The 15443-nt window shown below is 42.8% G+C and overlaps 2 protein-coding genes across 2 annotated transcripts; both read right to left on the bottom strand.

Moving 5' to 3' along the window:
- Nucleotides 1–1474: 1474 nt before the first annotated feature.
- Nucleotides 1475–3458, bottom strand: LOC308083443 (trophoblast glycoprotein-like; the record flags this gene model as incomplete). Its single annotated transcript, XM_080425757.1, has 2 exons — nt 1475–2456; nt 3199–3458. 2 exons carry the CDS (start codon nt 3456–3458, stop codon nt 1475–1477), a joined length of 1242 nt encoding a protein of 413 aa, XP_080281883.1.
- A 1700-nt stretch (nt 3459–5158) lies between these two features.
- Nucleotides 5159–15212, bottom strand: LOC308083865 (transmembrane protein 222-like; the record flags this gene model as incomplete). The annotated part of the gene is made up of 6 exons (XM_080426273.1): nt 5159–6770; nt 9327–9457; nt 10500–10596; nt 10730–10761; nt 13490–13574; nt 15091–15212. The coding sequence occupies 6 exons, from the start codon at nt 15210–15212 to the stop codon at nt 6683–6685; spliced, it is 555 nt and encodes a 184-aa protein (XP_080282399.1). The 3' UTR covers nt 5159–6682.
- Nucleotides 15213–15443: the final 231 nt, after the last annotated feature.

Here is a 15443-nt window from a genome sequence, read left to right as displayed (position 1 = left end):
CTTTCCAATGTACAATGGAAAAGATTGTTCACTGTTTACAGCATTATCCTTTTTATAAAGTTAAAGGTGCTGACTGATAAAAGTAGAAAGATGCAATAACGTCTGTGTCAGTTGATAATATTCCGAGTGACTTGTACACAAAAGAGTTGAACTTGATTTTCCATTTCTTTTTAATATACGTAGCTGTGCAATTGCGTTCTTTAGAATTTTAGTTAAGTGACGTAAGCATGAATTGTAATGAAACAGTATTGGTGATATTTTCACTAAACAATCATCGATTACTGTAAGTAGATCATTTTAGCATTTGACACAGTCTGATGATGTAAACTCCCAATTGTGGAAGGAAGTGACTATGGGCCGCAATGCTATGGCCAGGGCGGCCATAGCTGAGTGGTTAGTGAGCCAGCCTAGGGAGCCAGAGGCCCTGGTTGCCCCAGGTACGATTCCAGGCCACGCCAGCATATGTGTCGATGAAATGAAATTTGTCCCTGAGCAAGACTCTTAACCCCTAATTGCTCACATCCCCTCATTGGAAACAAGCCCGCAAGGACTTACATGAATGTCCTGTTAAAAGGAATTATCCTTATAAAAACAAAAAGGCACTTTTCTCTATAGGCTGTATAGAGCCTGGAACTGGAAGCTCACATAATATATCTCTGCTGTCCGGCAGGAACCAGCTAACTCCAAAATGTTCATTTTTCAGGAAATGAAAAAAACAAAACAAAAATGGAGTTAGGAGGTTTTGTTCATCATTGATAAGAACAGCTGAATGGACCTCCAAGCTCACAATGAGGTTGGAGGTCAAAAGGGGGTGGAGCCTGGAGTCAACTAAACCAGCTAACTCCACCCCCCTTTGCTGGAGTTAGCTGGTTTAGCAGAAAGTTTGAGGATCCAATGGAGTTAGCTGGTTTTGTCAGAAGCACGTTTTAATACTTTTAATTGGTTCAATATTTTAGCACTGATTTATGGAAAAGCGGAAAAATGTAGTTAGTTGGTTCCTGCCGGACAGCAAAGATACAGTATACACACAGACATAAAATTAGGTCTTAGAACTACATTACCAACCCTTAACCCATTAAATCCGGGAACACATCTGTGTCATTTTAGATTTGAGCTATAACCATTACTTTATACTTTGACTATTAAAAAATAGCAGATATACAAGCTCATGAGCTTGTAGATCTGCTATTTTTGAAAAGTCTTGAACATTTGTGCAAAAATATGTTGATGGGGTTGGCTACCAAACATTTTGGGACCCCCAAAATGTTATGTATTTGGCCGCGGACCCCCCCCCCCCCATCTCAAAATATGTCGTAGCAGATCTACAAGCTCATAACTAATCTGCTATCTTTGAATAGCCCAAAGACATCTAAAATGACACAGATACTTTCCTGGTCTTAATGGCTTAAACTAAGCCTTAGAAGACATTCCCTTGCGTTCATGTTGTACCAGTTCCAGCTCCAGTGAAAGGTCATCATAGGTTCCCAGGAGGGGAGGTGGTCACCTGTGTGTCTGTGGGCATCTGAACCACGCAGGGGTCAGCAGGCACCTGTATCTGTCCCGACGGAGATTTTCCCAAATGGCCGGTGCCACCGCCCTGCGGCCCGTCTCCTCCTCGGCGGGGGTCCGAGTCCAGTTCGTAGCGGTAGTAATACCCCTCCAGCACGTCGTGGCACCCGTCTCTCATCTCCACGATCCACTTCTTCATGCCGTCGCGATTCAGGTAGAGCACAAAGATGAACACCATGCCCACGAACCCCAGCACCAGCCCCAAGAACACGTAGGAGGTCTGCAAGGAGAGGTCGCCCGTCTCTCCCTGGTGGTGGTACGGGACGTCACATCCGATGGCCCGCATCCCGAGCCCTCGCATCTGCGCGCCCTCCAGCGCTCTGGGCGAGCCGCACCTCACGTTCTGCACGTCCACCACCTGCTGCGCCTGGGAGCCGTTGAGCCAGGCGACAAAGTCGCGGATGTCGCAGGAGCAGTCGTAGGCGTTGCGGCCCAGCAGGACGCGGGAGGAGGAGGCCCCCAGCCTCCCCAGCTCCCGCAGGGCGACGGCGTCGAACGTCCTGAAGGCGTTGCCCGTCAGGTCCAGCGCCTCCAGGCGGCCCGCGCCGGAGAAGGTGCCGTCGTAGACGCCCGCCAGGGAGTTGTTGGCCAGGAGGAGCTGCCGCAGGCCGGGCAGGTGGGAGAACATGCCGGGGGGGAGAAACACCAGGCCGTTCCCGGAGAGGTCCAGCCGGAGGAGGCCCCGGAGGCCGCCCCAGCGCAGGGCGGTGGTCAGGTCCGTCAGGGAGGTGGAGTTGTACAGCGAGCGGCTCAGGTTGAGCTCCTGGAGGGGAGCGCCGGGGATGCTGAACGCCGCGGGGTGGATCAGCACCAGGCGGTTGGCGCTGAGGTCCAGGAGGCGCAGGTTGGTCAGAGCAGAGAAGGTCTGGGACATCACCTCTGTGATCCTGAGGAGATGGCTTGTCACTGTGAGGTCTATCCTTACAACAGTAAGCACTTATGCTCTATATTAGAGTATATCGTTGCTGTCAAGCAGAAACCTATCTCCATATTTTAACTTTTGGTGTGTTTTTTTCGTAAATTGATGCTCCTACTTGATCACACTACAGCGTCACACAAAAGCATCAAAAGTAGCAGATCTGCAAACGCGAAACGCAGCGCGACGTGACGCTTTTTTAGCTTGTAGATCTGCTATTTTTGCTATTTTTGAATTTGAATCCTGAAAAGTAACAGATTTGGACATATGAGGTTTCCACCTGACAGAGACGATATTAGGGTATATTAGAGGCTGCAGAGTTTGTTGAAAGACAAATACCTAAAATAGCAGGTCTATAAGTTTGTGAGCTTGCAGATCTGCTATTTTTGCTATTAAACGAATGACAATTTTTGCCTATAATGACAAAACAAGGATGCCACATTGAAAGTGTTTAATATTACTCTGTTTGGATAATGTAGCTAAAAGTAAAAACACCTGCAAAAAATTTAAAACATTAAAAAATAGCCACTAGAAACAATAAGCAAAGTAATATCTTTTAATATATATCTTATCTTATAATTATTAACACAACCTCCAGGTCCACATCCACAGAAACACATACTGTATTTATGATCAGTTACACTCATATATTATCTCAATATGTTCTGCATCATAATATTGTGTGATGAACAAAGTATACATGCTTTTCTCACCCGTTATTGCTCAGAATGATGTTGGTGACGTTCTCTAGGTCTGCAAAGGACTCGGGTCCGAGCCTGTAGATGCTGTTCCCTGTGATGATCACAGTCCTGGCGTGTCCTGGGACACCTTGCGGGACGGCGCGGAGGTCCCTGGAAAGACATTTCACCGTGCGTGTGGAGGCGAAACACTCGCAGCCCAGAGGGCACTCCAAGCACTGGCACGGCACACAAAACAATACCCCCAAAATTATGCAAATTGCAAAAAGACACATTATCTATTCTAAACTGTAGCCTTTGACAGCAAAGGTTTAGAAAAAATTGAGAGAAAAAACAACAACACCAGAATACGTTTTAAACACAGAGAAAGTCAAGGTTCCGTGCAACTAAATTTCAAATGTCTTTTTAAGACGGTATTTTTTTAAAAGATGCAAAAATTGCTATTTTTTTCTCCCTCTTTTCTCTTAATTTTAAACTAACCGACTGAGAGGGCAAACAGCGCTCCTGAGCATCAGTCCTCCCATCTGCCCTACTGTGAGAATAAAGGTTACAGTAAACTGATGGTAGTTCATCACGCACCGTCTCCTGAAGGAATAGGTGTGTGTGCCTCTCTCTTAAAGCTACAGAACACCACTATACTGTACAGCTATGTTATGAGGTTGTCCTGAATGGTGTGCTTTGGGAATTTGTGATAACTATTACATTATTGCTACAATTGTATTGTTGCGTCGGGTGGAAACCGTTATTTTTCAGAACATGGAACAGAAACTTTCAGAAATAGTGAAAATAGCCGATCTACAAGCTCACAATGTGTCACGATGGGACACATTGTGAGATTGTAGATCGGCTATTGTCACTTCTTTTGCACTCTTGTATGACGCAGTAGGGCATTAAATGACGAAAACATTAACATAAAAAGTAGACATTTGGAGATACAAGGTTTCTGACGGTCAGCGACGACATTCAACTCTACAAAAGGTTATGAATTATGTTTTAATTGACTATATCAGCACTAAATTCCCAATACAGGGTGCAAAGTCTATACCCTAAAACAAATATATTTGAACTACTTTCAACCTGGCATCCCTATTTGGGGCAAAAATCACACACACACACAAAAACAACCCATCTACAAGCTCACAACGTGCCGCATCCCAATGTGTTGTGAGCTTGTAGATCGGCTGTGTTTGCTATGAATGCAAGTGTGTGCTGAGATTTTGAGTTGCCCGTTGGTGCGCCGCTGGCACAAAAGGTTTGAGAACAGCATCGCTACAGCATTTACACACAGACTCTCATTTACTGAGGCGTTTCCTTTATTTAGACAGTTGCCTATAACTCAGTCTCTCAAAGGAAAGAAAGGCCTTTAGAGGGAATACATCTCATGAATGCACATCAAATGAAATGACAGTCTAATAAATAAATAAATAAATAATATTTTCTTGGGAGTAAGAACACAATAAATATTGATAATGAAATAAAACTTGATCCCACATTATTCAGACAAAATGGCATTTGTGCCATATATAAATTATATACAGTATACTACACAGATATACCATTGAAGGCCAGGTCAAAGGGAAGGGACATACTTATATAAATAAAAATGTTCATGTGATTCTTGCATTACTCTTGCCTTGATATGGGCTCATAATATAGTTGACAACGTACCTCATGTACCCCAGCAATCATCAAGGCAAAAATAGGATAGTTACAACAAAGGTTAGGATTACAAGCATATATCCTACTCACTGACAAGACAATCACATTCATCTGCTTCCAAAGTTGAGCAAGAAATAATGCTTTTGAAGCCACAAAGCGATGCAAAACTATTGTACAGAGGTTGTCTTGTTTGTGTAACTGTATTTACAGTATGTCACACTCTATATCCACAAACGTGTCCATCAGAGAGCGCTAAAACACCAAAACAAACCTGGGAGTACATTACAAGACACCATGTGCCATGTGGCTCAACTATGCACCCCACCATGTGCCATGTGGCTCAACTATGCACCCCTCTAGGTTGCCTTGTTAGACGGAAACATTGGTTTACTGCTGCTATTGCGTCGTACACAGACGTTGTACTTGTTTTTGTACATTTATATACAATGTCCACATTGTATGTAGACATTGCAGTTTATTATTATTATTATAATGTTTAATGCTGCAGCAATGTCCGAGGAGCAGAACAAAAAAAATATTTTTACTTTTATGTACTTGTGCACAAGACGTTACAATAAAGACAATGTTGCAACTTGAACCTTGTTGGAGGCGTTAGTGTTCATTATTTAGCTTCACCAGACAGATTTAGACAAGATGCTAGGTTCATTGTTTATCTCGTATCCTAGTCGTCTCTTTTTTTGGCCCTACAAGGTTCTCTCTGCCCTCTATGTATGTGATTATTTACCTTGTTTATTGACTTCAGTTCAATAAAACACTTGTATGTTGCTCTGGATCAGAGCGTCTGCTAAATGCCTAAATTGTAAATTGTACCAGACTATTAACCCATTAAAACCTGAGGCCGATTCTACAAATGCCTTCTAAATCAGCAGTTCTCAAACTTTCAAGATTTTTCAAAAATGTAAAAAAAATAAATAGCAGATGTACAAAATTTGCCATTTTTGAATAGCCAACGCAAACATCTAAAATGCTTTCCCAGTTTTAATTGGTTAACACATTGGAGGGACAATGTTGGCACAAATGTCATTTTCCCTAAAAGCCATAAAAGTGTTATTTGTAGAAGCTACCTGTACCATTTGGGTTCATTAATGAACACATGCAATACTATTCAAAATGTATCCCTGCCTTCTGAACCCATTAAGACCGGGAACGCATCAGAGTCATTTTAAGATTTATTTGGCTATTCAAAATAGCAGATATACAAGCTTATAGTACAGCACCGAGTGCCGAGCATTGAGCTTGTAGATCTAGTATATTTTTTTAAGTCTTGAACATTTTGTGCAAATCTTATATATATATTTAAAGCGAACATTTGCAACTCAAATCTTTGCTTCTGGGGGTTCCTGGAACAAAATATTTTTATATTTTAATATCATTTTGGGTGGTCCTTGACATGAAAACGTTTGAGAACCACTGATATTATAGCAACATAACATGGCACGGCACTCGGTGCCGAGCTATGAAAAAAAGCTATTTTTGAATAGCCCAAAGAAATAAAATAAATGACAAACAGATGCGTTCCCGGTCTTAATGGGTTAAGTTTCCAAAACGAACCACAACGTGCTGCTCCTTCCTCGCACTACATGACGTCACACATCCATCCCACTGATCACTGGAGGTGACAATGAAGTAAAGAAGTCCTACATCTGGTTTACGCGCCAAGAAGACGGGTCTTACAGCACAACGGCAGCCTGTTGGGTTCAGCAGACGGGTCCATGAGGAGACCGTGAGGAGTAGAGGAAAGGTCTCATGAGCCGTCCCATCCTCTGGACAGACAGACACCCCCCTACCCTCTCTGTGTCCTGGGTGATGAGGAGGAGGATTACTGGAGGTTGAACGTTAGGAGGAAGGTGGTTAGGACCCCAGTGAGCATGAAGAAGGGGAGCCAGGTCTTGAGGAATGCAGCGCAGCTGAATGACAAAGAGAGAGAGTTTGATTTGATCTGACTAGGTTTCAATGAACAGCTTCTCATAGCAACATGAGAAAAATCCAGAGGATAGCGCTTAAAGGGGTATTTCACTTTCAAAAAAAATTTGGGTCATTTTATCATCTACTCAGGCCTTTGTGAACCCCCCAGACAGTTTTTAAGTTGCTTGATTAATTATTTAGATATTTTATATTCATTTAATCAGACACGCCCCCTTCCTATTCAAACCCATTATAACTTCAAACTCCATTTTAACCATGTTAGATTCATCAAAAACACCCGTCCTTGGTTCTGGTGACTCACCCTGCCCTCCTAATGCGTGAGGGGGCCGTGTTTTTCCGATTACTTTTTTCATTTATTTTATTAAAATTTTGTATTGTATTTTATTTTTTTAATTTTCCAAAAAAATAATAAAAAATAAATGAAAACATTTATTGAAAAAACACGGCCCCCTCACGCATTAGGAGGGCAGGGTGAGTCACCAGAACCAAGGACGGGTGTTTTTACGAATCTAACATGGTTAAAATGAAGTTTGAAGTTACAATGGGTTTGTATATGAAGGGGGCGTGTCTGATAAAATGAATATCAAATATCTAAATAATGAATCAAGCAAAGTGAAATACCCCTTTAAAAGCATTGCTCTTAAAACACTTATTTCCAAACTGGTCCTCATTGTAAAACAAACTAATATTACTAACTCATGGACTTAAATAGCTATAATAAACAAAAAACACCCAATAACCCTTTTTCAACCAATTTGCCTAAACTTTAATTAAATAGAACTAAAACAATAAAACAAGCACAAATGTACAGTAAATGTCTACATGTTTAATCACATGTATTACACTTGTTATTGCTTCAAGTACTCTGCTAGCTATGCCCAGAAAGCCTCCTTCACTCTTAAAAAAAAGTACTCAGTAGCTATGTATGCCCAGAAAGCCTCCTTCAAAAAGAAAGTCCTTCGATTGGCTCTGTTTGGTGCTTAAAGGTAGATTGTTCCATAATGGGATCCCTGAGGGCAGAATGAAATCATTACAAGCTACAGTTTGTGTTTCTGTGTGGAGATGGTGTTGGGTGGAGGGGGGGGGCAGATGAAGGGCTAAAAAACATTCTCCTCTTCAATTCCCAGCACATTTATCATGTACTTAGGACAGGGAAGGTCACAGGGAATCTATTTAGTTCTCCCATGGTCCAGTCTGTCTCTCCTCTCTCTCTCCCAGAGGCCCAGCAACCCCCCTTCGCGCTGGATGTCCTGATGTCCTCTCCACCCGTCCTGCTGGTCTTTGCCCAGCAGAGGGAGCCCCGGTGGAGAGGTGACCTCCAGCGGTGACTTGGAGGGGGAACACTTGTGTCAGTGATGAATTACGGTGTGCACTCACCCCCCCACTGTTTAAAGACTGGGTGCCCTGGGACTAGAATGCAGAGGCAGCACAAAGTACGACAACAGCGTTCTCTATGTGGGTCAACAAAGAGTAATGAGGGGGTTTCTCTGTGCCAGATGCCCATTACATGCATCCAGCTGTGGAGCTACTGGGTAGGACTAGTAGAGCTTATTGTGACACAACTGTAAACTGTATAGGGTTTCCCACACATTTTTACCAATTAATTTTTTTAACTATTCCATAACTTTTCCAAAGTAATTTACCCCATTTCCAGGCCTATAGCAATCATACGGTGCAATAATGTGGCTCTTACTCCAGTGTGCTATCAATGCCCCAGGACAGACTCGAGCCGTCTTCGCTCAAGTCTGTCTTTTGTGTTCTCCCCGTGTCCCCTAGGGTAGGTATACCCTCACAAAAAACATGCAGTAATCCTGGTCTCTATACTGCCTCCCCCTGGTCAGCTGGGGCGCCTGATGGAGGGGAATAACGTGTTCCTTCCATGCGCTACGTCCCATCGGGGAAACTCCCCCCTGTCAGATGATAAGAAGCGGCCTGCTCACTCCTCATGCATTGAAGGAAGCATGAGCTCAGTTCTGGGCTCTCCCCAGGCTGGCAGAGGGAGAGCAGCGCCCAGGATTACAGGCTTAGGCATTGGCACTGGATTTTTAAAAAATCGTGGGATAAAAACAAATCTATATACATATAAATAAATAAAAATCTGTCTTTTGTCGTGACAAAAAGAACAGACCTAACAACATATCACGGTGCAACGTGTTAGCTTGTAGATCTATTATTTTTGTCACGTGACGTCCTGTATACATTAGTCGGATTTCACGCAGGTCATGCAGCGCAGCACTACATTTTACATGTTTTGGGACATGCTTTTATGAACGAAATCAATAGTCAAAAACCTTTTCCAGGCCAGGAATTTCAAAATTATTAAATATATCAGTAATTTCTTATATTTTCTTATATATTTGAGTTATTTGTCATATTTGCCCCGTGCATTTTTTTTAATACAAAGCCTAATAGGCAAACAGAAATAATATTTGTATTGGTATGTTCTAATGTTAAATTAAATTAAAATTTGAAATATATTTTTTTAATCATGACAGCCCTATTTAATGGATGAAGTGTTGCCCCCCTTTCTACAGTACCTGACATGCTGTCCATGGAGGAGTGCCAGCACACAGAGGTTGACCATGTTCCAGGAGGTGCTGTTGTCGTAACTCATCAGGTTGAGGGCCATGGCCACGTGGGAGTGGCAGTTATCACAGCACAGGTTGTGCTAAAAACACACAGAAATAAAAAGGGATTCAGCATTTTGTGAATAAAACATTTCAAGAAATCTTTGAACAAAAAAGAATGTGGGTATTCGTATCGTATAAGTCAGGGGTTTTCAACCGGTGGTCCGCGGTCCGCGGAGTTATTGCAGGTGGTCCCTGGCCATGCATAAAAAAATAAATAAATAAAACTTTTTTTTTAAACTTTTGTTTTATTTATTTTTTTACTTTTAATAACTTACAGGAGTTCTTACTGTACGGTGTGTGTGTGATATGAAATGTGAGCTTACCATAATCACAGTATTCCTTAATCATATTCCATCATATTCAAACAAAATCACTGTATTTTATTAGATATTATAATGATATTAGCTATTTTCTCCAGCTCTCTGTGGTGCATGAACCCCCCACCACTATTGTGTGGGGTGGGTCTATGATGGACCCACCACGCACAATAGGGGTGGTCCCCAGGTTGCTCTTAGTCAGGATGGTGGTCCCTGGGTCAAAATCAGTTGAAAACCCCTGGTATAAGTGATTCTCAAACTCTGTTTCTGGGTATGCATTAGCCGATTAAGACCTGTGTCCGATTCTACAAATGCCTTCCAAATCAGTGGTTCTCACACTTTCAAGATCTTTCAAAAATAGCAGATGTACAAGTCCGCAGCGCGGCACGAAGTGGCGCGCTGTGAGCTTGTACAGTACGACTGCTATTTTTGAATAGCCAACGCTAAAATCTAAAATGACACAGATGCTTTCCCGGTTTTAAATGGGTTAAGCCACAAACCCCCATAACTTGGGAACCAAATGGACCCTTACAGGTCTGTAACTCAGAGGAGTTACAGACCTGTAAGGGTCCATTTGGTTCCCAAGTTCCCCAACTATTTAGCTGGGGACCCCCTGGACCCCCCCTCCTCCTCCACAGAGCCCACTTTGAGAACCACTGGTCTAGAAATCATTGAACATACAAAGATGTGTGCATTTGTATAGAAATGTTTTCTGGTTTATGGGATATGCTCATCATTATTATTAATTAGCCTATTATCATACCGCTCTGCATTTGTACTCCTCAGAAGCATCGTGCACGGCTTTGTCCCACGTTGCAGGCCCGTTGCCACACACTTTGTCCACGTCAAGTTTCCAATACCTACAGTATGAATGAACCGTGTTTATTTATGCACCATGTTGTTTAAAAAGCAATGTTTCAATGTTTATTTAATACCATGGTGTATTTATACCACCAATTTTCTAAATAAAAAGAAACCTCATTATGAACTTACTTTGTTGGTTTACCGAAGCCCATGTTATCTTCCTGAAAAAAAGAAAGGAAAAAAAAGAAACATTTGTAAAAACCAATTAGTCCCACATAGTTAGGATTAGGGGTATGCCTGATTTACACTTGGTTGTTGCGCCGAAAATAGCAGATCTACAAGCTCACAATGTGATGGCTGCACCGTTGACTGCATACTGAAGGGTGCAAATCAGTTATAATCTATTTCCAAATTGCACACAGTACTTGACAATGAAAGTAAATGAGACTATTCTAAAAATGTTAACAAACTTTTAAACCAGCTGTTAAAAATGTGAAATGAATCAATATTGAGTATGGCCTGTTTCTCACCCAAAATGTTATCACAGACATCAGGGGCAGCAGGGTCGTGAAACCGCCTGGTTGTGAAACTGCCTGGCCTTAGGCCATTTCACAACCAGGCCGTGAGCTTGTAGATCTGCTATATTTGGTGCGTGACACCATCATGGGATGGAGCACAAATTAGGCACATATTATCTGCAGCTCTCTCAATACGCACAACATTCTGTCTGTGTGTTCTGCAATTAAGGCGCGCCTCCGCGCAAGTGGAGCTTACTATGAAACCGTGCTCGGCTTGTGTGTGTGTCTGTGTGTGTCTCTGTCTGTGTGCACTGCCTATGTGCAGCCAAGTAAATGTCCAATATAGACGTACCATACATCAAATGAAAGGTCTTTGAAAACTGAACACACCTGTCAAGGTTGCGTTTAAGCCCGCCCCTTCCCCCGGAAGCCACGCCCCAGAGAAGGCTCCTAAAAACACCCATTGAAACCCCATGTTAAATGAAAAGTGCCCGAATCGCTCCGAAACTTTTTCTACCCCCCCTAAGTGGGGGTCTACGAACAAATACTTCGGGCTCGGATTTTGGCTCCGCCCCCCGGAAGTGGGTGAAACAGGCACTTCAAACACTTTGTTGAATTGTTCAAAAACATTCAAAGTTTTTTTTTTGTGAATTTGTATTTTTCTAAGATGCTCCTTTTAACGCAGATTTTTCTTTCTTTTTTTTTTTTTTAGAATTTGTTTTAATTAATTAAGCAAAACAGCCAGATACAGTCAAAAAAATATGCTTTTTTTGGGGGGTGGCCAATAACTAATACAATGGTGTGTTTTTAGCCTTATTTTTGCCACATCTAGAAAAAACATACATTTCTATCCACCCACTTCTCTACAATTGCTCATTCCTTTCTATTCTTCTTATTGTTATTTTCAAGCTGCGTTCGCTTCCCGCGTTCGTGCGTCTTACTTGTTTATTGTACTAATGTGAGTAAGGTCAGTAATGTCCATACTGTGCCAGTAGTGTCAATTGTATTATGTTGACAAATCATGAGACAAATTAGTTGTAATACACATCATTTTCAATAAGTACTTAAGTACTACAGAAGTAGTATATTCTGACAATCTTCCAGCAGCTTAAGAGGGTCGGAGACTGATTGTCATGTGTTATTTTCCATTGAGAAACATCCGTAGTGTTCAGCTGTAATCTTGACAAAGTAGATGGTTGTTTTCTAGAATCTCTAGTTCATTAAAGCCTTCTAGGGTCAACCATTCTCAATCTTTTTTTCGTTTGTGCTTTCTACCCCCTTTTCTCCCCAATTTAGTCGTTATGCCAATTAATTCCTCCCCACACACATTTGAGTGTTGTCACTGCCGATGTGTCCTACTGGCTCACCCGCCAGCGAGGAGCCCCCACCGGGAGGACGCACTCATCGCGCCCAAGACTCCTTACTAACAGGTGCCACCCGAACCCGTAGCGGTACCCACATTGACAAATATCACCCTCCCCGCCCGGCTTCCCTCCCCTGAAACACGGGCCAATTGTGTTCGTATAGAGACGCTCGACAAAGCCGGATGCACCACGCTAGATTCGAACCCACAACCTCGGCAGCAGCGGCGGTGCCGGTGGGCAGGCACCTGAGCGGCTCGATTCTCAACCTTTTTAGAGGACCCCCCATTTTGATATGCATTAGATTAGGCCACAGACCCTTATCTTTGATACGATTTCTATCTCTTGGAGGGACGCCAATTTTTAAGAGCACTTTTGTTAAGACGTGATTCGTTCCGATACGGTCTGTCATTTGGTCCAGAATTGCTTTATCGTTTTTAACCCATTCAATCCGGGAACGCGTCTTTGCTTCTTGGGGATTCTACAAATGTCTTCTAAATCCTAACAGTTTTTTGAAAAAAAAATTATGTTGCTATATTATCAGTGGTTCTCAAACTTGTTCATGTCAAGGACCCCCAAAATTATATGTATTTGGCCGTGGGCCCCCCATCTCAAAATATGTTGTTCCAGAGACCCTCCAGAAGCAAAGATTTGAGTTAAAAATGCTTGCTTTAAAAGTATATATATATATTCAAAGATTTATTTTGCACACATTTTCAAGATTTTTCAAACATGTTTTTGATGCCAAATACATGAAAATGTTAGAGAACCACAACTGATATACAGTAGGTAATTACACTGAATTGGACACTTAACCCATTAAAACCGGGAAAGCATTTCATTTTTTTAGATTTTAGAGTTGGCTATTCAAAAATAGCTCACAGCGAGCTCACAGCGAGCTTGTATATCTGCTACTTTTGAAAAAAAAATTAAAATCTTGATGAGAACAACGGATTTAGAAGACATTTGTAGAATGGGTCTTCATGGGTTTTTAAAGTGAGTGCTGCATGGTTCTGACCTTCTACCTGCGTCTATGAGGGATTATGTCTGTGCTGAAATAAGATACTCACAGAGACAAAGTATGAGCCTGCAAAATCCCGTATGACACCCGAGGACGTGCATATACCCATGTGACCAATGAAAGGCAGCAGCCACCTGCAATGATACACACACACACACACACACACACACACACACACACACACACACACACACACACACACACACACACACACACACACACACACACACACACACACACACACACACACACACACACACACACACACACACACACAATCAGAGTGGAGTCAGTGGACACTAAGAGCAGTAAGAAATGTGATCCATTCCATTGGTTCTCAACATTGGGTCCGGGAACCATCACCAGTGGTCCAAATTGTCCCTTACAAGTGTACAACTGCAAATGTGTACACTGTCAGAGTAGCAGACCCGTAAAGGGTCCATTTGGACCCCTGGATGTTGAGAAACAGTGATGTATAATCAATGCAATGGTTAGATTTTCATTATAGTCCAACAGCAAGGCTACTGTGGTTGTAGAGGAGGAAGGGGTTAACCAGTAGAGTGGGCACCTCAACATTGTGGGCATCTCAATGTTAAATTGGCTATTTTACTCCTAAATGTAAAGACAAAGAAATTGGAAAATGGTCTGAAGTAATGTTAAAGTATACATGATTTGAACACATAAGGCCTAATATTTCTATAATTGCTACAAATGGCTACAAAACCATTATGTCATTATGGACACAAACAATAAGTTGAAGGGTACATTTAGGTCTGATAGTGATGCTGATGCACGGTGCATGTTCACATTACATTGCATACATTCTTCAGACCATTTTACAAATTCCTTATTTTGTATATTTTTGGGGAATAAAATAAGACAGGTTAACATTGAGGTGCCCACAATGTTGAGGTGCCCAGTCTGCCCGCAATGTTGAAGTGCCCAGTCTGCCCACAATGTTGAGGTGCCCAGTCTGCCCACAATGTTGAAGTGCCCAGTCTGCCCACAATGTTGAGGTGCCCAGTCTGCCCACAATGTTGAGGTGCCCAGTCTGCCCACAATGTTGAGGTGCCCAGTCTGCCCACAATGTTGAAGTGCCCAGTCTGCCCACAATGTTGAGGTGCCCAGTCTGCCCGCAATGTTGAAGTGCCCAGTCTGCCCACAATGTTGAAGTGCCCAGTCTGCCCACAATGTTGAGGTGCCCAGTCTGCCCACAATGTTGAGGTGCCCAGTCTGCCCACAATGTTGAGGTGCCCAGTCTGCCCACAATGTTGAGGTGCCCAGTCTGCCCACAATGTTGAGGTGCCCAGTCTGCCCACAATGTTGAGGTGCCCAGTCTGCCCACAATGTTGAAGTGCCCAGTCTGCCCACAATGTTGAAGTGCCCAGTCTGCCCACAATGTTGAGGTGCCCAGTCTGCCCACAATGTTGAAGTGCCCAGTCTGCCCACAATGTTGAGGTGCCCAGTCTGCCCACAATGTTGAAGTGCCCAGTCTGCCCACAATGTTGAGGTGCCCAGTCTGCCCACAATGTTGAGGTGCCCAGTCTTCCTAAACGGGGTAGCAAGGCAAGCTAATAAATCCTAGCTAGCCAGCTAGCGTATTACAGCCACAGAAGTCAAACTTAAATATCGACAGATATGTCAACTTACGATAGAAGCGGGATGGGCGTCCAGACGATACAGTACGGGTAGCGACAGTTTTTCCTGTCCAGTTTATCGAAAGAACCGGGATAATTCATCATGATGTCGACGTCTTCTGCCTCCGCCGCCATCACTGATGTTGACAGCGTACGTCACGTGTCGTCGCGTTACGTCACCTGACGTGACGACGTCCACACCAGAGTGTAGAAGAACAGAGTAACGTCACGACTCGTCACTAGAACACAGATCTCTTGTAGATCCTATCACTCAGTCATAATCACTGGTTCCCACACTTTTTAGTTTTCTGAATGATGGAAATGATTTTTTTTATTATTTTTTTAATACATGAACATTTTTGCATT

The sequence above is a fragment of the Gymnoscopelus braueri genome (genome assembly GCF_963280865.1).
Source record: "Gymnoscopelus braueri genome assembly, chromosome: 4".
In the NCBI taxonomy this organism is placed as follows: Eukaryota; Metazoa; Chordata; class Actinopteri; order Myctophiformes; family Myctophidae; genus Gymnoscopelus; species Gymnoscopelus braueri.
The sequence above is the reverse complement of the archived record's forward strand: the minus strand, read 5'-3'. Positions and strand labels throughout refer to the sequence as shown.